The sequence below is a fragment of the Meles meles genome, chromosome 21, assembly GCF_922984935.1.
Source record: "Meles meles chromosome 21, mMelMel3.1 paternal haplotype, whole genome shotgun sequence".
Classification (NCBI taxonomy): Eukaryota; Metazoa; Chordata; class Mammalia; order Carnivora; family Mustelidae; genus Meles; species Meles meles.
Window position 1 is genome coordinate 42840730 of NC_060086.1, and position 25213 is coordinate 42865942.

At 60.8% G+C, this 25213-nt stretch overlaps 1 protein-coding gene across 16 annotated transcripts in view; it reads right to left on the bottom strand.

The window, feature by feature from the left end:
• The window catches only part of MAPK8IP3 (mitogen-activated protein kinase 8 interacting protein 3), a 45996-nt gene extending 24071 nt beyond the window's left edge, over positions 1 to 21925 (bottom strand). For 9 of the 16 annotated variants that reach the window (XM_045993289.1, XM_045993278.1, XM_045993288.1 and 6 more), the window contains exons 1-5: positions 21474 to 21925; positions 8618 to 8738; positions 6401 to 6471; positions 6066 to 6160; positions 2486 to 2509 (exon numbers count right to left, since the gene is read on the bottom strand). In XM_045993289.1, the coding sequence (XP_045849245.1) occupies positions 2486 to 2509; positions 6066 to 6160; positions 6401 to 6471; positions 8618 to 8738; positions 21474 to 21791 (629 nt within the window). In that variant the 5' untranslated portion in view covers positions 21792 to 21925. The remainder of the gene's footprint in view (positions 1 to 2485; positions 2510 to 6065; positions 6161 to 6400; positions 6472 to 8617; positions 8739 to 21473) is intronic. The other 7 variants (XM_045993291.1, XM_045993284.1, XM_045993281.1 and 4 more) reach the window with 1 other exon arrangement.
• Positions 21926 to 25213: the final 3288 nt, after the last annotated feature.

The following is a 25213-nucleotide window of genomic DNA, read 5'->3' on the forward strand; positions in this document are numbered from 1 at the left end:
AAGCGGATGTTACACGGGGCTCCCACATGGAGGACTGGAGGCTCTCCGGACGCAGGGGGCCGGCCCCGCAGACCGAGCCGCTCGGGGTCAGGGTGGCCCGGCCTGCACGGGGGCCACTGCGCCCTGAGCTATGGCTCCCGTGTCACCGGAGCTGTGCCCGCGTCAGGACCCTCAGCTGCTCTGCGGGCCTCAGGAGCCCCTCCCCTTGGGTCCCCGTCTTCAGGGCCATTGTCTTGGTTAGTTCGCCGTCACAGAGAGCCGCTCTACAGGCTAAGAAACCCCACGGCAGCGCCAGCACAGCCCCCTCGGCATCGCGGCCGGCACAGAGCGCTCCTGAGCGGCGACAGCTACCGTGACGGTCTTTCCCACGCGGAGCCCACACCTGCCTCCAGGTGGCCGTCGGCCCAGCTTCTGCCTCCTGGGGCCGGGCAGGAGGAACCAGCCCTTCCGCTCGGCTCTTCGCTCCCTGCCCCCTCCTGAGCCCTGCACTGCTCCTTCGTGAGCTGTCGGTGTACCCCGTCGGCACAGACGTGCGGAGCAAAGAGGGCCCCATCCTCCTGTGCGTGTCGTGTCCTTTACAGCCCACGGGGGCCCCTTTCTCCTGCTCTATGCAGTTCTTCCGGATCGTCAGGGACCAGGGACCCCAGAGCGGTGTCTCTGAAAGGCGTGCCAGGAGACGGGGAGCGGCAGGTCACCTGCTGGGCTTGGTCCCCGAGGAGACGCTCCCTTCGGCGTGGGCGCCAGGCCAGCTCCCTGCGCTGCCCCCACGTGGACGCGGCGCACGCCGGAGCCGGCCAACTACCTCACAGCCCATGCTGCTCAGAGCTGTCATGGTCAAGCATCAGAGACCCGCACACAGAGCTCGACCGGCGGACGCTTCCTCGGGAATCCCACGCAGCCAGGCCCAGAGTCTGGACGGGTCTGCAGAGAGAAGGCGGGCGGCTTCCCTGAGGCACCGGAGGAGGGGACCGGCCGCGTCCATGAGAACTGCCCAGTGGGCAGCTTCCTGAAGCACAGCCCTGGGAAGCGGGGGCCCTCTGGCTGGGGCCCCCGTGTGGTTCTGGGGGCCGGCCGGGGCTGAGATGAAGCAGGGAGAAAACAGAGTCTGGGATGGAGTCCTGCCTCGTCCCCTCCAAGGCTGGCCGGTGCGTCCTGTTCGGCAAGACGCTGCCTCCCACGGAGCTGGGCCTGGGCTGCGCTGTCCCGGGGGCTGGCGTGTGGCAGGACGGAGCCGCAGCAGCAGCTGTCTGCTCCCGAGGGACTGGAGCCGCAGCAGCAGCTGTCTGCTCCCGAGGGACTGGAGCCGCGGGCACCTCCACACGTCAGGGCCACCAGGAGGCTGGTCTCCTGCAGACGATCGCAGGCCCTGCACATGCAGCCTTCGTCCCGCGGCAGAGGACACGTTCTCGTGCACGTCTCCGCTGAGTCTGCAGGCAGGTCCACAGCTCAGCAGGCCCGAGGCTCTGCCCACTCAGGCTGCTGGCCGCCACCAGCCTGCCCACTCCCCGGGGTCTGGGAAGGCGCCGGCCGCCGCGTGGTCAGCACATCCCTGGAGGAGGGGCCCGGCCTCCACAGCCCCAGCGTCTCTCCCCCAAGGCTCCTAGGCCCGACCTTCGCCCGCTCTTCCTCATTGGGCTCCCGCTGCTGGTGCGGGAGCCCCTCTCCTGGGGCCCAGCCCCACCGTGGAGAAATGTCCAGCAGGGCCCTTGGCCCCAGGCGAGGGCCAGAGTATGAGTCCTGCCTCAAAGGATGGCGGGGCGGGGAGCGCATGCCCGTGCCCTGCTCGCACAGCGGTGTGCACGGTCACACGCCGCGTCCGCAGACAGCCAGGCTGCGCTCCTGCAACGGCTGTCGTCCCCAGGAATCGAGCCTCATCTCCTCTCTCTGCTCCTCACAGAGCCATGCGTGGCCTGTGCCACAAGTCCTCGGGGCACATGCGGGTATTGCCGTCGGAGGCCTACACCCGTCCAGAGTTCGGCCACAGCGTCTCTTGTCATATTCCTGCTGCTGCTCCTTTGGGAGACGCCGATGCTCGTCCAGAAGCTACAGCTGGGGGAGTTGCGCCGCCCGCAGAGGTCAAGGTGCCTGCAAGGACCACGGCCACGCAGCCGGCTCCGGGCCCAGGTCTGTCTGATGCCAGAGTGCGGTTCTCCACCCCTGGCCGCTGCCTCCCTGCCGCGCCAGCCCAGGGCTCCGGGCCCAAGGTCCGACCTGTGATCACGGATGTTCGCCGGGCTGGGGTCCCTGCGCCACTACCTAGTCTGGGGCTGTCTCGGAACCTGCGTCTTGCCCGTCTCCACGGCCTGGCCTCCAAGAGCCACACCGAGTGTCTTTAATCCGTAATACTGCGGCAGAGAAACTGTGGAGCAGGTCAAGGACCGGCCCTGGGCCTACAACTAAGAACCACCAGCACAACCAACTCTCCCAAGCCCCAGGGCACCCCAAGCGCCCCGCACGGCAGCATGAACGCTGGCCCAGGCTTTACCTTTTCCTCCACGACTGGCGAGGACTGCAGGGCAGTGAGACACGAGGGCAGCACACAGCGGCAACAGCACAGGGGCGAGACGAGAAGACAGCATTAGAGGGCACAGGTCAGGGGACACGGGCCACACGCGCTCACGGGGAGAGTGAGTGCACAGCGGTGGGTTCCGCTCCGTGCAAACACACGTGGAGACACGCAGACGTGCACACGACAGACACGGGACACTCAGACACGGGACCTCTCCACTGAGCCGCCGGCCCGCGGCTTGGCACACACACTCGGTACAGGGCGGTGGGCAGGTGTCGTCTCCTGAGAGCCCCGGCACGCCGTGTGCTCAGGCCCGCGCATGCTCACGTTCGTGGGCCCACGCACGCTAACCAGGGTTTCTGAAGACACACGCGTTGGGACAACCAGGCCAGGAGTGAAGGAAAACCCGTCTGGGACTGGCGGCCACAGCGGCTCCCAGCACTACGGATGAGGCCCCTGGCGGAAGCTGAACTAGGGAGCTGGGGCGCACATACTTTGTTCTCCCCAAAGAGCTGTGGCGAGGCAGGGGACACCAAAGGAGCAGGCACGCACATGGGGCGGCCTTCCTGGAACCCACAGGGGCAGCAGCGCCGGCGACAGAGGCCAGCGCTCAGCACGGCAGGAGAAGGCTCCTGCTTCCTGCACTTCCACGCGCGTCCCCCGCGCGAACGTCGGGCAGGGCGGCCAGACGCGCACAGAGCACCCCCAGAACGTCTGGGCCGCAGGGAAGCAGCTGCAGGGGCGGCGTGAGACTGAGTCCCAGAGGGTGGCTGGCTCCGTGGGCCGGTGAGCAAGATAAACACGGGCGCGGCCCGGCAAGGTGACGTGGGCAGCCCGGACCCACAGCCCCACCCCTTGGCCCCCAGACAAGTGCTGCTCCGGCCATCACCCCTCAGGGCCACGCTCCTCTCCGTGGCCAAGGGGACGCGGTGGAGGCGGGCCCTGTCCTCAGAGGGTGTCGGCTGACAGACCGGGTGCCTTCGTCCTGCCGCAGGAACCTCCGGCACGTGGTGGTGCTCTGGCCCGGGAAGTCTTTCACCAGAATGCTGAGAGCCTGGACAGCACGTCAGTCGCCCAGCCGTGGGGCGCCCTCCTCGGGATCTGGACCAGAGCCCCTCCCTCTCCTAGGCATCCGTTGTGTCCGTTTTACAAATGAAGGAGCTCCTGGGGGCCTCGGCTGGGTGTGGAGAAAACCCGCCAGGACAGCCGTCCCGGGAGACGGTGAAGGCCCGCCCCATCCCGCCCAGGAGCGACGAAGGGCTCGGCCAGGCAGCAGGTAGAACAGACTGTGCCCTGAGGAGGAGAGCCCATACGGCTCCAAGAGCTGTGGCGCAGCCTCTGAGGGGATCCCAGATGGGACCCGTGAGCCGGCCCCTCTCCAGCCTGAGTCCCGACAGCAGACCGGTGACAGCCGCAACCGGCCGGAGCTCAACTCCAAGCACAGGGAGCACTGCGGGGCCTGGGGCCGGGCCTGCTCCAGACTGCCTCAGGCCAAGACAGAGGTGACCGCAGGCTCCCAGACCAGGTCCTATCTCCGGTGCGCGGGGAGACGTCCACGGAGAGCGCCCTCCGCCTGCACCCACGGACAGCCCCAGTAATGGCCGGGAAGCTCAGGGCCCGGCTTTGGCACCAAGGCAGCTTCTGCTTTGGGCTGAGCCCATGTCATCCTGGGGCTCTGGGGACACCGGTTTCTGTGGCATCCCCAGGCCCCCAGGAGGCTGGCCACAGGGTCCTAAGACAAGTCCTGAGTTCAGACAGCCCACCTCCCTGGCTTCTGGGAGAACCCGGTCCTTCTCGCTGGGCGCTCTCCTTCATGACCTTCGAGGTGCTCCTGCCTTAAAGAGAGCTGGCAGGAAACCAGCCTGAAGGTTCCGGAATGCTGCCGCTCTCAGGAACTGGCCGCGAACCCAGCGCTCGTCGGGGATGCACAACTGCCCAGCTGCCGCAGCCCCAGCGCAGAGGGCCCTGCCTGGTCCCCCCCAGAATGCAGGCCCCCGTCCCTCCAGGTCAGCATTCATGTGCAGTCCCTCGGAAATCCTCCTGGTAGGTTCCGAGTGCTGGGGGCGAGCAGGTCGCAGTGCTTTTGAGAGAAACTCCAGAGCCGGGAGCCGGGAACCGGGAGGCTGTTACTCCCCTCGCTTCAGGCGGTCGTGACTCAGGAGCGACAACTGCAGAGTTCGGTCCTTGGAACTGCTCGGTCCATACCCCCCACCAGATGCAGGGTCGCCACCAGCAGCCCGGTGTGAACGCGCAGCAGGGACGCGTCCGCTAAAATCCTGGGACTGTCGGGAAGCGTGCGGCCGCCCCACCTTCCCAGGTCCCGCCTGGGGTTCGCACCCGCGCTCTGTGTTTCTGTTTTCAAGTCGGTCGCCTCGAGCACACAGAAGCAAGGGCTTGCCCCTGGGCCCAGACAGCAGCTGGCGACACACAATGTAAGGGCCTGAGCACCCGCCAAGGGACAGGCCGGAGACCACTTCTGGGGGGAGGGGGTGTGACAGCGCTCAGGCATTGGCCTGTAGGGACGAGGGGCCACGGCTTCAGAGGGACCAAGAGCTGAGCTCCGTCTGTGAGGCCTCCGGCTCCTCCTCCCACCTACTGGGACTTGGGACAAGGGTACCCTCTCCCCAGGCCCAGGCCCAGGTTGATGACCTTGGTGTCCCACAAGGTGGCAACACCCTGGAGAAGATTGTAGACGGTCTGCCCCTTGCACACCATGCGTGGTCCAGTCCTCCCCCGACCGAAGGCACAGAAGGTGCAGCTTAGCCCCCTCCCTGTAGGTGAGAGCCGCCGAGCTCCTGGAGCAACCAGCGAGGGCCCAGGCCCGGAGTCTGCGCGTGCCGCTCTGCCCCGCAGCGAGAACGGCTGTGCAGGGGGTCGCCTGGCGACCCCGCCTCCCCACCCATCAGGTCAGTTCTCATGACTGCAGCCAGTCAAGGCCCAGAGGCAGGACAGCCCGGGATCAGCGGATAAGGAACCGTCCCTCCCGCACAGGAACCGTCCCTCCCGCACAGAGACCCACGTCTCTCAGAAATCAGAACCTCGATTCCCGACTCCTGCGGCTGGGTGACGCCTGCGGCATTTTGCAAAGGAGAAAGCGAGGTGCGCAAGCGTGCGGTGAGCTGCCCGACGCGGCCCCACGGACGGGGGCTGGAGCTGGGCTTCTGACCTCACCCGACGGCCCCAGTGCGCCCGTGTCCAGCACACCTGGCACCGCCCCTCCCGCCGACACGCACGGGTCTCTGCGCCTGCCTGCAGAAGCCCCACGAGGGCTGAGGTCGAGGCCACAAACTTGAGCGAGCAGGTGAATCCACAAACACGGGGTCTGAGATGACGGGGGCGGAACACCCCATTTTCCCCAGGCCTTCGTGACTGCTCGCGGCCAGCAGAGGGCCCTGCCCGGCGCACGTGCACACGTTCCCGCTCCCGCACCCACTCTGACCCCCGACCCCCTCTCCTGACCGGGGTGGACACGGCTCTCCAAAGGCCGCCCTCCACCCCGGACCACCCCGGGGATGACGGGCCACCAGAGGCTGCTGCCGCCTGCTTCCCGCCTTACCTCCTCCCCGGCAGGCTGCCCCCCTCGGTTTGGCTGTTTCCCCCGACTTGCTGCATCTTGGACCTCTCGATATGTTCCACGTAGGTCTGGATCATCTGTGACCGGACAGATGTGCCGTGTGAGTCAGGCCTGCTGACCCAGGCGTCTGCCCTCCAGCCCGCGGCACTCTGACAGCAGCAGAGACACATTCGTGCAGTCTGAGCGGCACAGAGCCGACGGTCTCTGGCTGGGCAGCAGAAGCCGGAAAGACAAGGCCAGCAAGGCCAGCGCCATGCACAGCACCACTGCGGGGCTAAGGCCACGTCCTTGCGCGCAGGTCAAGGCCGGGCACTTACCTCCGTGTGTCGCTGGTGCAGAGCGTTGTACTCCTTCTTCATCTCGGACTCGCGCTCCTCCAACCGGGAAACTGGAAGACACAGCCGCTGCCCGTCAGCACCACAACCCACCTCCCAACGCCTCCGCGCCTGCCCTCGGGCCGTCTGCGCCAGGACAGACTGAAGCCTGGTGCAGACCGCCGTGGCCCGCCAGCCCGGACGGGGATGGCCAGCAGAGACCCCGGGGCCACGAGAAGACGGATCCCGGGGGTCTGGCTGGCATGTGGCTGCGTGCTGCGTTAGTGGAAGGTGTTCGGTTCTGCCGAGGGAACCAGGATGACTCAACCCACCCGGGGCTGTGACCTGGGCCCGAGTGGCAACAGTTCCCGAGGTGCAGGAAGCTCGCTGTGGTCCGGTCGAGAGAACACGTGAGCAAGGGGCTCATAGAAAGGGGCAGTTCCTGTGTGAGTGGCCTCTGTGACGTGGGAACGAGCCCACGACCATCTGCCACGTGGCACGGAACAAGCAAGCATCCCCGACACGTACCAAGCGCTGCAGACCAAGCTGTGGCCGAGGCATGCAGGCCGGCAGGGGTGGCGCCCGGGAGCCCCCGCAGGTCAGGACTGCCTGACCGCCCCCCCCCCCCCCCCCGCAGGCCCTGCATGTGCTCCACCCGCAATGCGTGAGTCACCTGACCGGTCAGCGGGCCTGTCGGGCCTCCTGTCCCCTGTCCTCCATCACCGGGAGAGCATGCCAGCCTCGGACGCCTTCCGTCCTTGGCCCCTGTTGGCACTTCAGCTGTGTCCCCGTGGCCCCAGCAAGTGGAGAAGACTGACGCACAGAGCGAGGCGGGACCCGTGACCGTCATGGGACTCACAGGTGTGGTCCCGCCAGGCTCACCCGCCTCCCTTCCTCCTGAGATCTAACAGGTGACCCCAGTCCACGTCTGGCTTTGGTCCACATGCTCCCCTGTTCTGCGGTTCTGCAGGGGCCGCGCTCCCGCACCCCACAGCAGGATCCTCCGAGTCGGCATCTCTGGGCAGCTATCTGGGGGCCACACTCTCGGGAGCAGCGAGGGCGTCGCAGGAAGTGGGGGTCTGAGGCTCACAGGCCCGTGGAGCGTGCTGATGGCCGCTGCAGGCAGACTGCAGGGCGTTGCCTGGATCCCAGGGGCAGACTGTCTGACCTCCCCCAGCCTCTGCTCCTGCCTTGGGACGGGCATCCCGTGTGTGCAGCCGGCCCTTCCTCCTGGCCTTCTCTGCCGGGCAGGTGGCCAGGCCGCCACCTGGCCGAAGGAGCCACGCATTTGTTCTCCCCTCCTCCGGCTCTCGGTCCTGCTACCACTGAATGAAGAACTTCAGCCAATGATTTGGAGCTTGTATTATTTTCCTTCTAAGAAGAGCCAGAAAGGGGTCGTATCTGCACGGTACGCTAGGGCTCTGTGTGATCACAGAAAGCGTTTCCCTCCGTATGCCTACAACAGGCTGTTTGGTTTGCTTTCATTCCGCAAACACCAGAGCGTCTGTAGGCGTGCGGGGGCTGCTGGGCCCCTGGCTGTCTGGGAGTCTCTGACCCAGCCGTGGGGCGCCGGCCTTAGCCGCAGGCCCTCGAGTCTTGGTCTGGGAGACGGACAGACCCTGGCACATCAGACCCTCTTCCCCCAGGCTGTGAAATGAAGGGACCCGCCATGCGGGGTCACCGGGGAAAGCAGCACGTTAACCCCTGCCACGGAAACTTCCGCTGAGAGTTCGTGGAGACTTTGGCCGCAAAGTTTAAACACGACTCGTGAAAACGGAAATAAGAGGTCTTAGAATCATCGTCATCCAAATCACTTCCCTTGCCTCTCCTTGCGAGGGGATAGGGTGCTCCCGCAGGCCCCGTCAGCCACGCGTCCCTGCCCCGTAGGGCCACCACGGTGGGCAGCGAGCTGACTGCCCAAGAGCAGTGTCCTCCCGGTGGCGGACAGACAGGAGGTCCGGCACGGTCCAGCCCAGGCCTCGACTCTCAGCAAAAATGCTCTGTCATCAAAGGGGCCTTATTTATTTATGTATTTCCACCCGGGATCGGAGGCCGGCTACAGAAACACTGGCGGGGCACAGACATGAACGAGTGGTTGAGGGAATCCCAGTGAAAACACGGCTGCCGGCTTCTCTCTCTCTCCCTCCCTCTCCCCTCCCGAGCTGGGGCCAGGCGGGGAACAACACGGACAGTCCGGTGCGGCTCCCCCGGCCTACTTACTCTGGTCTGCGTAGTTCTTAGCCTTCAGCTCCAGCTGGCGCGTCTGGAACTCGTAGTGCTCCACCTGGACCTGGAGCTCCTTCTTCTCCTGCTCCAGGGCATCTTCAAACTCGATGAACTTCTGCGCACGGGAGGAGAGAGAGCAGGTGTCACGAAGGTGGGACACCAGGGGACGGCAGCACGTCACGGAAGGGTCACGGGCTCCTGACATCACGCCGCCTGCCACCCTCTGCAGGCAAACCCTGACACGCCCATCCAGAAGCGGGGGCCAGACGAGTTTCCCGAGAGGTAGTAACTCTAGAACCTTCTAGCCAGCCACCCAGAGATTCACACTGGGCCAGACTGTAGAAAGGCTCGTGCTCCCTTTAACAACCTACTGCCACCTTCTTGAGAGCCTTGATAATTTTTGAAGGAGGGACCCCGCATTTTCCTTTTCCCCGCAGGCCCCACACAGCAGGTCGCCGGTCCTTTCCTGACACAGTGACATCAGTCTCCTGGACACTGAGCACCTGCGTGAGGTCAAAGCCACTCCGCTCCTGATCCTCGTCCATTCCTGCTCGGCTCTGGAAGCCACCACCGCCAGAAGGACCAGCAATGGGGCGGGGTCTTTGGAATCCTTCCCTTACCCAGTAAGTGTCTGAGCAAAATTATCATCAAGCCAAGTGAAAGGAAAGCACTTTGCAAAAAAAGTAATAACAAAAAAGGCAACTCCGGAGAGATTCTGGGAGGGTTCCTGGCTTCACACTGGAAGCCAGGTGTGGACGCAGGTCCCTGGCCGAGGGGAGGAAGGGGACGGCCCAGGGCCCCCGGGGTGGGAGTGGGATCCCCACGCAGATGCCGGCCCTGAGGGTGAGCTGCTGGCACCTCGGTTTTGTGGGGTGCATGGCTGGAGGGGGCGGGGCGCAGAGTTAGGGTTAGGGAAGTGTGGCCGCCCCGTGGCCGGGGAGGCCCACACGGCTAGCGCAGCTGTGCACAGAGCACGGGCACGCGTTTCTCACTCACGCGGACACAACCAGCGTCCCAGGAAGCAGCAACGGTTCCTAACTGACTGATAAGGGTAGGCTTTCCCTTGGGCAACCTTAGCTCCTGTTACTTAAAAGACCCGGACGATGGGCAGCCTGTGCCTCTGTGGGAAGACCAGGCGAGTCTCAAGTACGAGGGAGAGTATTTTTGAAAAACCGTAACTGTACCATCCAGAGTCGGTTAAAATGGGGTGATCTCCTTCCAGATGCGCACGTCTGTGTGTGCGCACGTCTGTGTGTGTGCACACGCACGCGCACAGCACACACGCACGATCTCTCGTACACACGTTTGGGACCCGTTATTTCCAGGAGCCTAAACGGGAGCGTCTTTCTGCCTCGAGAAACATACTCTCCCCATCCGGGGTCGGCAGTGTGCAGAGCAGAGCTCATTCCAGCAATTTCCTCCTGTGGGGCTTCCCACCTGCTCTAACACGTCCATTATCGGGGTCACGGCCTGCGGAAATGCCTGATGGCTTCCTGTGACCAGAGACCCAGCCCTGGGCCGTGCATGGCCGACAGCCCCTCCAGGGGGGCCTCCCAGCTCACTCCCCCAGGCCGGGGCAGGAGCCTCTCCCAGGGCCCTCGGCACAGAGCCGTCCCGACGGGTGGGACCCGGACCACCGTAACTGTCCCGAGTGTCAGGTCCCCAGTGACTTCAGTACGCACTGGTCCCCAACAGCTCACTACGTTCTCGTCAAACACCTGCCTGCCACCGAGTTCCTGCTGTTCCTCGTGACCTGTGACGGCCTCCGCTGCTCCCATCTCACACGCAGCAGGGCCTCTCCGGGACGCGGGCGCGTGTGCACTGCACGAGTGTGCTTCGTCACTTCCCCTTTCCGCGTGGCTCCGAACCACCACCGTCCTCACGTGCTCAACCCTAACACAGACTTCGGTCTCTCCATGAGCCAGGCCACAGGTTTCTCTGAACGTGGACTGTTCCATTAACCCTTAATATCGGACACGTAGTCAAGCTTTCAGGTCCCGTTTTCAACATCATCTTCCGTTATTCCCACCTGCTTCTCCTTCCAGATTAACTCGAGAGCTCTCTGGGGTCAGTCATGCTTATTTTTGCATAAGCACTTTGCCCAGAAGCACAGGCTCTCGGGCCTCGGGCTGGGGTCCCGACCTGCAGGCGGCACCCCTGTGGTGTTACACAAAGAGAGTCATTTTAGGGACAGCGTTTCCTCCCACATCACCTGCACTTGAGATGTGGGAATCAGCTGAGAGATTTCCGAATTACAGACGCTGTCAGAAAGCCCACTTCTAGATTCTCCCGAAGGCCAAGACAGACTTCTTAAATCCATCCTGGAAGACTATACTTCAGGGATCATTTCTGTAGTTTCTTAAATCCATCCTGGTAGCTGATCATTAAATCCAACCTCGGCGACAGGGCCGGAACACTTTCTCATGCCCCAAAACCACTGACGTGCCTAGATTCCTGATGAAGCAAGCCCCAAACCAGGTCACAGGCACAAATCCTCTGACCTCGATATTTCAAGGCTGTCCGCATCAGGAAATACGGAGACATCACCCAAGAGAGAAAGCAGCTACGTGAAGCTGCATACATGGGCGTCCTCAAGGCCAAAGACAGAGGGCGCAGCAGGTGGCAGGGAGACAGAGCCCACGGCAGGTCAACAGGACGTTTGTGGTTCTCAGGACACATGGAACCCCAGTGCCAAAGGGACGGCCGGACGGGGCGGGGATGGCTCAGTCCTTCAGAACCGGTCCCCTTCCATTCTCTCGGCACCCCTGTGCAAAGGGGTGTGGTGGTCCGGTGGGAGCAGCTCCCCAGGTGAACGGAGAGCCTCAAGAAACCCACAAGTGACCCTCCACAGACTCCAGGACCCCGGCCTTGCACCTGCGCGGCTCCCAGAGGCGCCTGAGCGAGGTGAGGCCCCTGGCTTCTGGACCACAGTGAGTGCGGCAGAGAGCCTGTCCCTGGTGTCCCGGACGCGGGCATCCTACCAGACAGAACCGATCGGGGGGCGCCTCAAGGCCCCTGAGTCTGAAAACATCACTGACACAATGTGGCATTCTACACCTTCCAAGAAATCCTTTTTCTTCCTCTCGTGAAGAAATGATTTCAATGTCATTCACGTGTTTCCAGTTTAAAAAAACCCACAAGCCAGCCATTCAACCGAGAAGAAACAGGCAAGGCAAACCTCATCGGCTACCACGGGGAGTAAGTAACGGGCAGGAACAGCGCCTGCCCAAGACTGAACAGATGCTGATCTTTGTTTCTCAGGAGAGTGTGCCCAGGGCCGGACTTGGGAAGAGGTGCAGGTCCTCTCCACAACCCACCCCGCTCCGGCTGCGCTGGCGGTTAGCTCAGGAGCGAAGCGGGCGGGCGGGAAAGCCCAGCTCCCCTCCCTGCATGGGGATGGCCAGCAGCAGGGCGCCGTCCCGCCCGGGCTACCGTGAGTCACAGAAGTCCGGCAGATGGCTTCAAACAGGCAGAGGATGTTTTTATTTGCACCTCATTTACTTTAGATTCGGGAGAATAAGACTTTGCAGTGGTGGGGAAAGGCGGGGGGGAGACTAAGTCAAGCCTATAAAGAAAATCTTCCCCAAATTTGTAAAGTAGAACCTCACTGTAGGAAAACAGGGCTGGGACTGGGAAGAACAAAGATCTGGCTGGGAGCATTTGGGTCGAGCGGGTCCGCAGGGTACTGGGTTACACAGAAGTCTCCCCCATCGGAAACCCCCGCCACACACGGCAGCGTCCCGGTTCCCGGTCTCCAGAAGGCGCACCTGCGGGAAAGCCAGAACTTGGCACACGTGCTCACGTGCTCGCTGTTCGTACTCCGGGTTTGAACTTGGAGTTATCGTCTGTCCGCCCAGGTCGAGTCAGCACGTCACGAGGCACACGGTAACCCACAGATGTTCACACGCACTCTTACGACCAATCTTTGGAGAGGCCCGAAGGGCAAGGACTAGCTCTCCTCCCACGAAGGGAAACGTGTCTCAGCCTCTGGATATGAAACACCTAATTCTCATGTCTAAATACCAATACACACATGGGTCCCTTTCTCGATTTATTTCTAAGTACTCTTCCCCCTCCCAGCGAACGGCACTGGTTTAATTCACACGGTTTCCAAGGGTTGGCAAGACAGACACAAGAAAATCTGTGTGTGTGTGTGTCTCCCAAAAAATGTCACGGATATGTTTACACACTAAGCATTAACATACGTTTTCCATGTTAAGATACAGGCTGTATGAAACAGACGTAGGGCACATAGAACACATGATGAGGTTGGTAACACGGGACAGGAGGGAAGGCAGGTAGGCAAGACGCAGAGCCCAGGACCCGTGTTCTCCGGAGCGTTCTCCGCAGCGAGCCCTGGCTCCTTCAACTTGCTCGTCTGCTCGGTTTCTGCCTGGCTGCCGCTCGGCTGAACAGCACAGGTCCAGGGCAATGGCCTTGGCCCTTCCGTAGACACGGGGTCTTGCTGGCTGGAAATGAACACTGCAGGTGGACACGGGCCCTGGGCCACGTGCGTGAGCAAGCACCCATGGGCTTTCACAGGGGGAGAAGTGGGTGTGGGGAGGCCGGAGGAGAAAAGCCCACGAAGGGGCAGGGCCCCCAGAGAGCCCGCGAAGTGTCTGGGGAGGCGCAAAGAGACTCTCGTGGGAGGTGTCATTACACACTGTCGCTGAGGGCAGAGTCCAAATGTGCTAACCTCCGCCGCTCGGACCCCTGGGGTGAGGTGCGGTCCCCTGGGAAAAGGACCCGTCCCCCGCTTAACCTGGCATTCCCCAACTCTCCTGTGCAGGACAGGTGAGGAGTATGCGGGCGCCGAGAGCTCACTGCCCTGGGGTGACACTTTCCAGCCCTGGGGACTCAGTGCTTGCCGGGGACTGGCTGGTCCTATCGCCGGCCACCCGCTGCTCCGGACCTCTCCTGGCTTTCTCTTTCCGGGAACTCCCATGCGCAGCCGCACCCGAGCCGGGCTTGGAGACGCGCACCTCCCGCCCCACCCACAGGAGAGGGACAGAGGCCACACGAGCACCGGGCTCAGCGCTATGGGGAGGGATAAGCACGACACTTGCTATGACCCATAAGAATCTCAACATCGGGGCGCCTGGGTGGCTCAGTGGGTTAACCCACTGCCTTCGGCTCAGGTCATGGTCTCAGGGTCCTGGGGTCAAGTCCCGCATCGGGCTCTTTGCTCAGCGGGGAGCCTGCTTCTCCCTCTGCCTCTGCCTGCCTCTCTGCCTAGTTGTGATTTCTCTGTCAAATAAAAAATAAAACCTTTAAAAAAAAAAAAAAGAATCTCAACATCGGGGCGCCTGGGTGGCTCAGTTGGTTTAGCGGCTGCCTTCGGCGCACATCATGATCCCAGGGTCCTGGGATCGAGTCCCGCATCAGGCTCTCTGCTCAGCAGGGAGCCTGCTTCTCCCTCTGCCTCTGCCTGCTGCCCCCCTGCTTGTGTGCTCTCAAATAAATAAAATCTTTAACAACAACAGAAAAAAGAATCTCCCTGTCATCGTGCTGACTGCAAGAAGCCAGACAGAAAAAGAAAACACCTGCACGATTCTATTTACGGTTCTGGAGAACCGCAGTTCCACGGCGTCGAGAGCAGACCAGTGGGGGCGGGGAAGCAGGGGGAGCTCACTGAGGGGCAGGGGACACTTCAGGGATGGCGGCCACGCGGGCGGGTTTCTGGGTGTAGACATGTCGAGATTCACCGAACTGCCCAAGCTTGTACAGCTCAGTGCGTTCACCTCAATAAATTTGCTAGAAAGAAGGAAAAGCCGCTAAGAAGATGCAGCCCAGGTCAGAGATCTCGCCGTGGGCTGTGACACCAGCATTTCTAGGCTCTGGGGACTTCTCGCCAGATTCTCCACAGCCTTTCGAGAATTCCGTCACCTCCCCATTCTGTCCTGAACAGCCGTCACTCCCGTCTTGCTGCTGTTTGTCTCACACTATCTTCTCCCGTCTGGTCTCCTGCATCCAAACCCACTGCTCTGGAGCGCTCCTCCTTCTGGAACGTGCTCACAGAACAGCATCGCCCTCTGTCGCCTGCCGCCCGCCCCGGGAAGCTGCAGGCGCCCGTCCTAGTCGTGAGTTTAAACTCAGGAAAACGGTGTAAAATAAGAACTTGCTTCCTTGGCTGCATGAGCCAGATGTGAAGCGTCAGTGGCCCGGGGTGGTCACCAGCTACTAAACCAGAGAGCACAAACTAGAAGTTTCCATCCTCACGGAAGGCTGTGTTGAACAGACCGCGGCTCTACTGACTCAAGCACAGAGCCTGTGTCCTCCGGGAGCCGGGCAGACACTTGGGTTGACGTGCACGGAGGCAGAGGAAAGCCGCCTCCCTCCTCATCTGCACGGGCACAGGTGGCTAGCCCCGCTCTGAGGTGTGCCGTCAGGGAGACAAGAACCAGCCTGGGGCGGAAAGTGCTAGAAGGGCAGTGCTCCCCTGATCAGCCAGGAGGCAGCCGGAGGTGGCTGGGGTGCGAGGCACAGGGACCCATCCCTCTAGCCGGGCCCGCACGCATCCCAGCACCCGGCACCCAGTACCCAGAGGCACTCCACCCTGTCCTCGTGCCAGACTCCGGGAGGCAAGGGTGCCCAGGAACTGGAACCGCACGTGGGGGGACGGCGGGAGAAACCAGTGGCGCACGGAGCAGGCCCCAGAGGAAGGTGGGCCTGGCGGGGTTCAGACACGAAGTGAGCCTCACCGTCTGTTCCCCAGGGCAGCCCGGCCCCACCTGTCAGGCACACCCCACGCCCCACTCATCGGCATCTCTGCCCACACCTCCCCACCGGGCGCCTGCCCCAGACCCAGTCCCCAAAGCCTGCCGCTGAGCCTGGCACCCAGGCTGCCCTGGCCAATGAGGACACGGGGGAGGGGGAGATGGGATGCGCCTTGGCGAAAATTCCCTCTGGCTGAGGAAGCCCTGGGACAGGGAGAGCAGCTGGGAGGTCAGTGTGACGGCGCCGACTGGAACCAGGTTGGTGCCAAAGCAGACGAGAAAGGAACGTGAATCCAAAACTCAGGTGGAAAGAACGGCGGGGACTTGGTGACTGGTGGAACATGGGAGCTGATGTCCTGGCCTCTCCCAGATCACAGGAATCACGTGCCCGGAAAGGCACGCTGGCCCGGCCGCCGGCCGTGCCCTGGTTACCTGCTGCTCACAGGCCGCCCTGCAGAGAGGGACCCCGTCCTGCGCACAGCAAGGGTTTCAGACACTCAGGGGCGTCATCGCTTCCGGGGGCTTCCTGCCAAACTAAGGGGCATCCTGCGAAATAAGCAGCCTGTGACGTCACGATCGTTCAGGCCCCACAAAAAAGCAGAAAGCAAGGACCCAGTCTGCAAAGGACGGGCCACAGCAGGACCCCGGGGCTCATGGCGGAGTGAGACGGAGGGACGGAGAGCAAAGCAGAAAAATGTTCCCATTTGGGAATCTGGGAGCAGGGCGTTATTTCGGCAACTTCCAGAAATGATTCTAGAACAGGAAGTTTTAGAAAACTTAAAATAAAAAAACCCAAGGTCGCCTGGGGGGCTCCATCATTAAGTGTCTGCCTTCAGCTCAGGTCATGATCCCGGGGTCCTGGGATCGAGTCCCGCATCGGGCTCCAAGCTCAGCGGGACGACTCCTTCTCCCTCTCCCCCCACTTGTGTTCCCTCTCTGTCTCTCTCCCTGTCAAATAAATAAACAAAATCTTAATAAATAAATAAAAAGATAAAAACAAAAAACCCAGTGGGACACTTGGCCAGCTCAGGAGGATCGTGCAACTCTTGGTCTCAGGGTTGTGAGTTTGAGCCCCACGTTGGGGATACAGCTTATTTAAAAAAAAAAAACCACCACGGGCCACCTCGGTGGTACAGCAGGTTAAGCATCCAACTCTTGGTTTTGCCTCAGGTCATGGTCTCAGGGTCCTGGCACAGAGCCCCCAGCTGGGCTCCACACTCAAGACACAGTCTGCTTGAGCGTCTCTCTCCGTCTCCCTCGGATTCTTCTCTTTCTCTCTCTCAAAACATAAAATCCTTAAAAAAATAATAAAATAGGGGTGACCAGATGGCTCAGTGGGTTAAAGCCTCTGCCTCCAGCTCAGGTCATGATCTCAGGGTCCTGGGATCGAGCCCCGCATCGGGCTCCCTCTTCGGCGGGGAGTCTGCTTCTCCCTTTCCCTATATTCCCTATTTGTGCTTTCTCTCTCTCTCTCAAATGAATACTTAAAAAGAAATAGTAATAATAGGGGCGCCTGGGTGGCTCAGTGGATTAAGCCGCTGCCTTCGGCTCAGGTCATGATCTTGGGGTCCTGGGATCGAGCCCCGCATCGGGCTCTCTGCTCCACAGGGAGCCTGCTTCCTCCTCTCTCTCTGCCTGCCTCTCTGCCTACTTGTGATCTCTGTCAAATAAATAAACAAAATCTTTAAAAAAAAATTATATTAAAAAAAAAAAGAAATAGTAATAATAAAATAAAAAACCCCACAAGACCCAGACAGTAACTGTAATTTAGAAGACCGTGTTTGGGAAGAACTAACTCATTGCAGTCCTCGGTCTTGCTTTCTAGCTGTGGCCAGCAGGCCCGGAAAGGTTCTGCCCGGTGGGGGCACAGGCAGGGTCTGGGGCTGGGTGCCCTCCCCACGTGTCTGCTCTGGCTCGGAAGCACCTCTCTTTGCCGCCACTTTTTTTTTTTTTAAGATTATTTATTTATTTATTTATTTGACAGAGGAAGAGAGACAGCAAGAGCAGGAACACAAGCAGGGGGAGTGGGAGAGGGAGAAGCAGGCTTCCCGCTGAGCAGGGAGCCCGATGCGGGGCTCGATCCCAGGACCCTGGGATCATGACTTGAGCCAAAAGCAGAGGCTTTAACCCAATTAGCCACCCAGGGGCCCATCTTTGTCTCCATTTTTAACGGAGACGTGGTTGCTCTCCTGGAGACTCGGTGCAGTTACCATGGCTGACCTTTAAAGACGATTGGTAAAGGCAGCACCAGCCGCTTAGTCTTAATGGCTGTGTCTAAAAAGAAAAAAATTTTTTTGAAAACTGCTTTAAATATTACAACATGGCAAGAAGAGAAACCCCATGCCTTGCCCTAGCAGCGGGGAGTCTGCTGCTTGTAATGTGGGAAACCGGAAGAAAACCGCTGCTTCGGGGTATCGGTTCGCTGATGAGAAAGGCAGATCGGCCCTCTCTACAGAGGAGGGTTAGGGCTTTTCCTCCAGCTTAACCTTATCCAAAAGTTCTCCCTCGAACTAAATTACTTTTATGTAGGGGCACCCGAGTGGCTCAGTGGGTTAAGCCTCTGCCTTCGGCTCAGGTCATGATCTCAGGGTCCTGGGATCGAGCCCCACATCGGGCTCTCTGCTCGGGGTGGGGGGGGGGGGGAGCCTGCTTCCTCCTCTCTCTCTGCCTGCTTGTGATCTCTGTCTGACAGATAAATAAACAAAATCTTTAAAAACAGTACTAATAAATTACTTTTATGTAGCCAGAAGCAAACAGTCTGGGGTAAGGCTGCTCCCACTGGGCGCCTCCTTACGTGGCAACAGAGGCTGCGGCCCGTACGCTGCACTGTCCTGTAGGAGTCTGGGGTGTTACTAGTAGTTTCTTTAGGGCTGGGCCGAGTTTGATGCAACAATGGCTGCCGAACTCACACCTTGTCTCTCAAACACGACTTTTCCTCCTACGTGCTACGCGCCTGCCTGTCTGCAAGGAAGAAGGCTCTTTGCTGCCCCAGGAGCCCTCTGCCTATTTCTCCCCCTGGGTCGCACTGGGTGGGCATCTCCTCGCTCCGGTCCTCCCACTCGACTGCCTCCTGCCAACCTTTCCCGATGGTCAGAAATCAGATGAAGAGTCAGCATTTTTAAGATCTGTGAGGAAATTTTCGAAGGCAGCTCTGCAGGCCAGCGGGACTCGTCATGTCAGTTCCAAGGGCAAAGCCCGCACAGCCAGAGACCGAGACGCCGGCGCTTGCCACCTACAAGTCCATCCAGGGGCTCTCCCCTGGCCCAACGAAGTCTGTCTCTCCACAGTTCTTCAGGAAAACAACAGCCCGCGACGGGACTTGGCCCTTGCTATGACGGCAGCTTCATGGCCAGCAACCCCCTTGCTCTACGGAGGTGGCCACCGCAACCAGAGAGGGGCAGACAGGTCCACGGTGCAGCTGCTGAGGGCAGGGCTGGCGCTCAAGCCTGCGTCTGCGGCCTCGCCCCGCTCCCGGGAGCCCACTGTCTCCAGCTACCGTGGCTCCCGTCTAATGAGCCACCCCGGACCCAGACCCCACTCGCCATCTCTTGCGGCTGCCACCATGGGCAGTAAGTGCAAGACGGGGGTCTGTGCTCTGCTCCAGGCTTTTTCAACCAAACCTGCAGGCTGCACCTGCTTGGAAGGCTGCGGGCGGCTTGGGTTAGCCGGCTCCGATGACGCCTTCTGGAGCCCAGTGGCCAGGCAGGCTGCAGCTACTCCGCACCAAGAGCCCCGGCCTGGGGCGGTCCAGCTTCTGTGTCCTCAGACGCACATCTGTGCTCTCAGTTCCCTGCCTCGAAAAAGAAGTGGGCTTTTCCACAGAACTGGAAATGACTGTCTGTTGGACACAGTGCCAAAATGGTGACAGTATCTGACCCTCCTCCTTAGCTGTACCATCGCCCGAGGTCTCTGCAAGGCCGTCCTGGTAGCCGGTAGCCGCAGCCCCGTGCTGGCCAGCCAAGCATTTGCTCGCTTCCTGGCTCTCTGCTCAGCAAGCTTGGTGCAGCTCCTCCTCGCAGCCGGGCAAGGCTGGGTCTCGGCCTCAGAGACCGTGCCCTGCCAACCACACGTACGCCCTCCGGCTCTGAGTCCAGGGGAGTGCGAGCGGGAGGCCAGAAGCAGCACAGTCACGGCTGAACTGGAGCTGCGCGGGGCAGAGCAGGGGCCTCGCGCATGCTGAGCTCATCTCTGGGCTAGATGGTTACGACGCACAGCCTTAAGGCTGTCCATCCTGACCACCCCCTTCAGCGTCTTCTCATCCACGGTGCTGACCACAGAGGTTCGAGAAGAAGAAAACAAACTTACTCAAAACATCATCAGTTAGACATTACGTGGCTGCGGAGAGCAGTCAGAGAAGTGGAGGGCACTGCCCAGAAGCCGGGAGGCAGCCCAGCCCCACGGCCCGGCAAGGGGAATCCCCAGCAAGCCAGTGTTCTGGGGGTGCAGCTCTCTGACCTCCCACAACAGCACGATACAGAAAGAAGAGCCTGGGCCCGGAGCCAAGGTAGACTCGGGGCGCTATGGCTCTTCCAGGTCATGTGACCTTGGTCCGGCCCCTCCCCACCCCCAACTTCTCACGTCCACTTCCTTCCCCAGTAAACGCCAAGGCCACTCTGAACCCTACAATCCTATGAGCTCACGTCCCCTTAAGTTGAGAACAGCTTGACACCCCAATCAACAAACAGCCCCTTGACAGACGGATGAGATCCCCAAGCAAAGTAACGACCAGAGGTAGGAATGACGAAGACACTGAGTTTTCATAAACATGCTTTTAACCAAACTGACATAAAACCACTCTGATTCAAGAAAAAGGCCCGATACGGAGACAATCTTCTATTTCAATACTAAAGTCAAAAAATGTGTTAAGCCTAATTAATTGAAAAGAAACGTGGCTCATTTAGTAAGAAACTCTGTATTCGTAAACAAGAGACTACCACCTAATGCCTAGAATAACAGAAGGTCAGAGAAGCCTAGAGATCAGCCAGGGCAATTGATTCATTTGATGGAAAATCAAAATCCGGAGTGGGCCGGCGATGTGGACAAGGTCAGAGGGGCAGAGCAGGGACGGGAGCCCACATGCCCTGCATCCTTGGTTCCGGCACACACCGGGAGGTAAACATTTCATGCTGCAAAGACAAACTGGTTTCCTACAACGCATGGTTCTTCGAACCATCCTGAAGAAGTGATTTCCAGGTTGCAGAGACATCCTGGAACACCATCCAATATTTCCAAATTCCATTTGGAATTTCTCAGCCTTTCCCACGTACGCTAACAACCTTCCCAACTGAGGGGACGACAGGGCAGAGACATTTCCCCTGGTGCTGGGGCAGCGGCCCAATGGTGGCTCTCTCCTGAGTGGTGTACATCAATCCCCAAACTCATCCATGTCACATCCCTCGGAGACACTGAACCGGGGACAAGGGGAAGGTCTTGTGACACCGACCGCTTCCAGCTGCAGAACCCTAAGATCACATACCCTTTCTCTAGCTGGATTTAGAATTGCAGCCGCCACACAGTGATGGGAGTCTATCTAGGGAAGCTGGTGTGCAAACACACACACGGGAAGAACAGACGTCTGGAAGGAGAGGTGGGGATGGGGGAGGAAGGGAGGCCTGGTGGAGGTTCCTGGCCGCTGAGGCTGCAGGCTCCGGTGCGGCCAGAGGCTGGGGTGGGGTGGGATGCGGGGCGGCCGAGGGCTCCCTGGCCCGAGCAGCGTTGGGGGGACGATCGGGGGCTCCGAGGTGGAGCGGGGGAGGGGGTGAGCCTCCGGGGCCCAAGCATCGTTGTGGGGGGCAATCGGGGGCTCCGGAGTGGAGCGGGGACTGGGTGGGGGTGGCCGAAAGCTCCGGGTGGAGTCGGGGGGGGCGGTCGGGGCTCGGGTGGAGCAGGGAGGGGCTGGCCGGGATCTCCGGGGTAGAGCGGAGGGGGGGCTCCGGGCCCGGAGCAGCGTTGTGGGAGCGCCGGCTGGGAGCTCCGGGTGCAGTGGTGGGGGAGGTGGCGGTCGGGGGTCCGGGGCCGGCGCAGCGAGGAGCGGAGGGGGGCTCCGAGGGCCCCGGGCGCGGCCGCCGGGGCGGGGCAGGGCGGGGCGGGGCGGGGCGGGGAGGGTCTCCGGGCGGCCGGCCCGGCCCACGCACCTCCTCGGCCTGCTTGCGCAGCGCCTTCTCCCGCTCGTACTGGGTGAGCAGCTGCTCGTTGTCCTCGCGCAGCAGCTCCAGCTCCACCTCGTGCTCCTGGTTCTCGCTGAGCACCGAGTCCAGGTTCTCCAGCACGTTGACCACCAGCGGCATGAGCTCCTTGACCACCTCCTCGTCGTAGCAGTGGATGAGGCGCTCGAACTCGCGGTAGATGGAACCCGCCAGGCCCGACACCCGCTCCGACATCACCGAGCCGGAGCAGTAGTCGTCCTGGTACACCACCACGCCGCCGCCCTCGTCCATCTGGATCTCCATCATCGCGGCCACCGCCGCCGCCAGCGCGGCCCGCTGTCCGCCGGCGCGCGCCCGCCCCGGCCGCCCGTAGTCCGCAGGCCGCGGCCCGTCGCCGCCGCCGCCGCCGCCGCCGCAGCAGCCGCTGTCGCCTCAGGGCTCGGCGCCTCCGCTGCTGCTGCTGCTGCTGCTGCTGCTGCCGCCGCCGCCGCCGCCGCTGCTGCTGCAGCTGCCGCCGGCGACGCTGCGCCCGTCAGTCAGCGGCCGGAAGTGCTGCCGCCCGGAAGTCCCGCCCGAGCCCCGCGCCGCCGCGCCGCTAGGGGTCGCGCGGCCCGTGACGTGGCGGTAGGTCGCCCCCGAGACGGAAGGTCGGCCGAGCGGGGCCGCGGGCACTTCCGGTCCGGCGCAGCGCGGCCCCCGTCAGCCTCCGCGGCTTGGCCCAGCTCCCCGGTGGCCTGGCGCGTGTCCCAGGAGCGCGGGGACGCGGCTGCCCGTCCCGCCCGCACGCCCGCCGGGGAGCCCCGGTGTCCTCGCCCCCCGTGCCCCCGGCCGCCGGGAGTTTGGCCGCGGTGGCAGTCTCCGAGTGCGTCCCGGTGGGTGCCGGTGTGCGTGTCGCAGGCTGCGCACTCGCTCGCTCGCCGCCCCGCCCTCCTCCGCCACTCGGGTCCCTGGAACGTGCGGGAAGGACGTGCAGGCCCGAATGCGCAGTGGCTCCGGCGGGTCTGCGTTCTCTCCCCGGCGTCTGCGGACAGCTTCGGCCCACGACTTGGAGACGCCCGCAGCCGGGGGCCGCACAGCCAGCGCCCAACGAAAGGCTTCGAGGTCGGGCCACCCTGACCAGATCGCGCGCCCGCAGACGGTGCCCTAAAACCGGTGACACGAAAGTTCGCCCTGTGACCTGATCGTTCTGCGGTGGGTGCACGCCCTCTCCATTAGGAGGGACACCGAGCTTTCGCCTCCGATTCAGACTGCGTGGATCTGCTGCTCGCTAGGTGACTCGGTCGTGCCGAATGTCATTTCCGATCGGAGCCTAGACGCGTGCCCGACCTCCGGGAGCGCAGGAGCACGCACGAGCTGATCCATGAAAGGGACTTGGCCCGGCTCTAGTCGGTAGTAAGCACACCACGCAGGATTACTAGGTTTACTCTCAAAATGAGGAGCCAGGCGAACAGGTTAGGTTGAATTTCCCCTGGTAACTTACAAAGAAAGCTTACGTTTTGGCTCATGTTTAAGACATGCCTTGGGCCTTTTCTCAGACACATGACCCCTCCGAATCCCCCAAGGGCCAGCTGTGGTCCAGCAGCCCCCACCGTGAGAGGCCAACGGACTTCGCCAATGTTACTGCCTTTTATTACCAGCATGATTGGGCACGTTTACTTGAAATTGGCTAAAACAAAAGGAAATTTTAACAAGATGACAACACAGTAATTCCCGAGGCTTACTGAAGGGTGCAGCGGGTGCACTTAAAACTCAGGCAACCTAAGTTAGAACTTGGTCTAAAAAGGGACTGGTGGGGCGCCTGCATGGCTCAGTGGATTAAACCTCTACCTTCAGCTCAGGTCATGATCCCAGGGTCCTGGGACCGAGCCCTGCATCAAGCCCTGCATTGGGCTCTCTGCTCAGCAAGGAGCCTGCTTCCCCCTCTCTCTGCCTACTTGTGATCCCTGTCAAATAAAATCTTTTTTAAAAATGCTGTTATAATATTCTTTTAAAAAGTCTTGCTTTCAGATTTGTTAGGTAATTGGAGACACAAATTTTCTTCTCACTACAAGACCCTAAAATGTAAGGTGAGAACACAGGTCTCAAACGTTTCACTTTAGCCCGTCAGCAGACGGAGCACTGGGCTTCCAGGAGCGCACTCGCTGAGGAGCGCTGGGTAACGTATGGAAATGTGGAACCCTGTACTGGACGCCCGAAACTGACCGCACCGTATGCTGCCTGACTGGAATTTAAACAAAAACGTCTTTTAAAGGGTCTAGTTTAGTTTGCTCGAGTCCTCTAGGTCCCTGTAACACCCTCTCAGTTCCTCCTACGCTGAATTTTGATGGCACTTCGTAGTCACACATAAAACAGGAATGTCCCGTTCATGATCTCCGAGAATAACAAGGATCAAGGACATCCAGCGAGGAAATGAGCTGGGCCACACGGGAGGACTACACCCCGCACCGCGTTTGCGAAGTAGTAAGAACAAGTCATGCGGTCCAAGAGCCAGTCCGTTTCTGGAGGGAGCAGAGCACATGAAAGGGCAACCTTTCACCGCTGCAGCCTCCCTCACTGTAACCGCCGTGCAGCGGTTCTCGGACCTGAGAGGTGGCCACTGCCTCGCCCCTGGAGGCAAACGGCCTCTGCAGGCCTGAGCTGGCCTGTGGCGGGCGCAGCTCCTGCAAACCGGGGGTGTGATGTTGCCAGTGTTGTCTGGCCGAGGTCCTGAGACAGGCTCTGCACTCATGTTTCCAGATAACGAAGATGGAGTCGGGTAGTGTAGATCAGGTGTTTGGTTTGTTTTTAATATTTTATTTGACAGAGAGAAATCACAACTAGGCAGAGAGGCAGGCAGAGAGAGAGGAGGAAGCAGGCTCCCTGCGGAGCAGAGAGCCCGACGCGGGGCTCGATCCCAGGACCCCGAGATCATGACCTGAGCCGAAGGCAGAGGCTTTAACCCACGGAGCCATCCAGGCTCCGTTTGGTTGTTTTTTTTTTTTTTTTTTAATTAATTTATTAGAGAAAGTGTGCATGTGTGAGCGGGGTGGGGGGGAGAATGTCCAGCAGACTCCCTGGTGAGCATGGAACCTGACACGGGGCCCGATCCCAGACCCCGAGATCCTGACCTAAGCCGAGATCCAAAGTTGGAAGCTTAACCACCAAGTGCCCCTATCAGTTTCTGACGTGCTGTTCTGGTGTTGGCCCTGGGCCAGCAGGAAGAATGCTGTGCAGCCTATGGGGCGGGTGTGTGTATGTCTCTAAGCAGGTAGTCTGAGCAGTTTCCTCATCTTAGATCCCCATAATGCATACAGATTCTGTCTGCTTTTAGGGCACACGAAAATACCTAATATATGAGGAAAAGATCCTCAATCTGTGTTTTCTCTACAGGATTTTGGCCTACAGGCAAACCAGAAGCTGAGCACCCCATCTACTCCTTACCAGGCTTGTTACTGGAGTTTCAAGGCCCACTCAGAGCCAAGTTCGAGACCTCCAGGTCCCGTACAAATGGTGTAGGAGAACACTGGCATATTCCTGCTCGTTCTACACAGAGCGTAGTCTTTGGTTTCCAAGTTTAAAAACCTTAAATCTGTAATCTCTGAGGAGGTTAGTTTGGGCATCCTCTGGCTAAATGGAGGGAAAAAAGGCAAACCCATTCAGAGAAAAGCTGTCAGGAAGCCGCAGGGCTCAGGCACCGTGGAGAACGGAGGCTGAGGAAAGCACAGTGGACAGGCACACAAAGAACGACA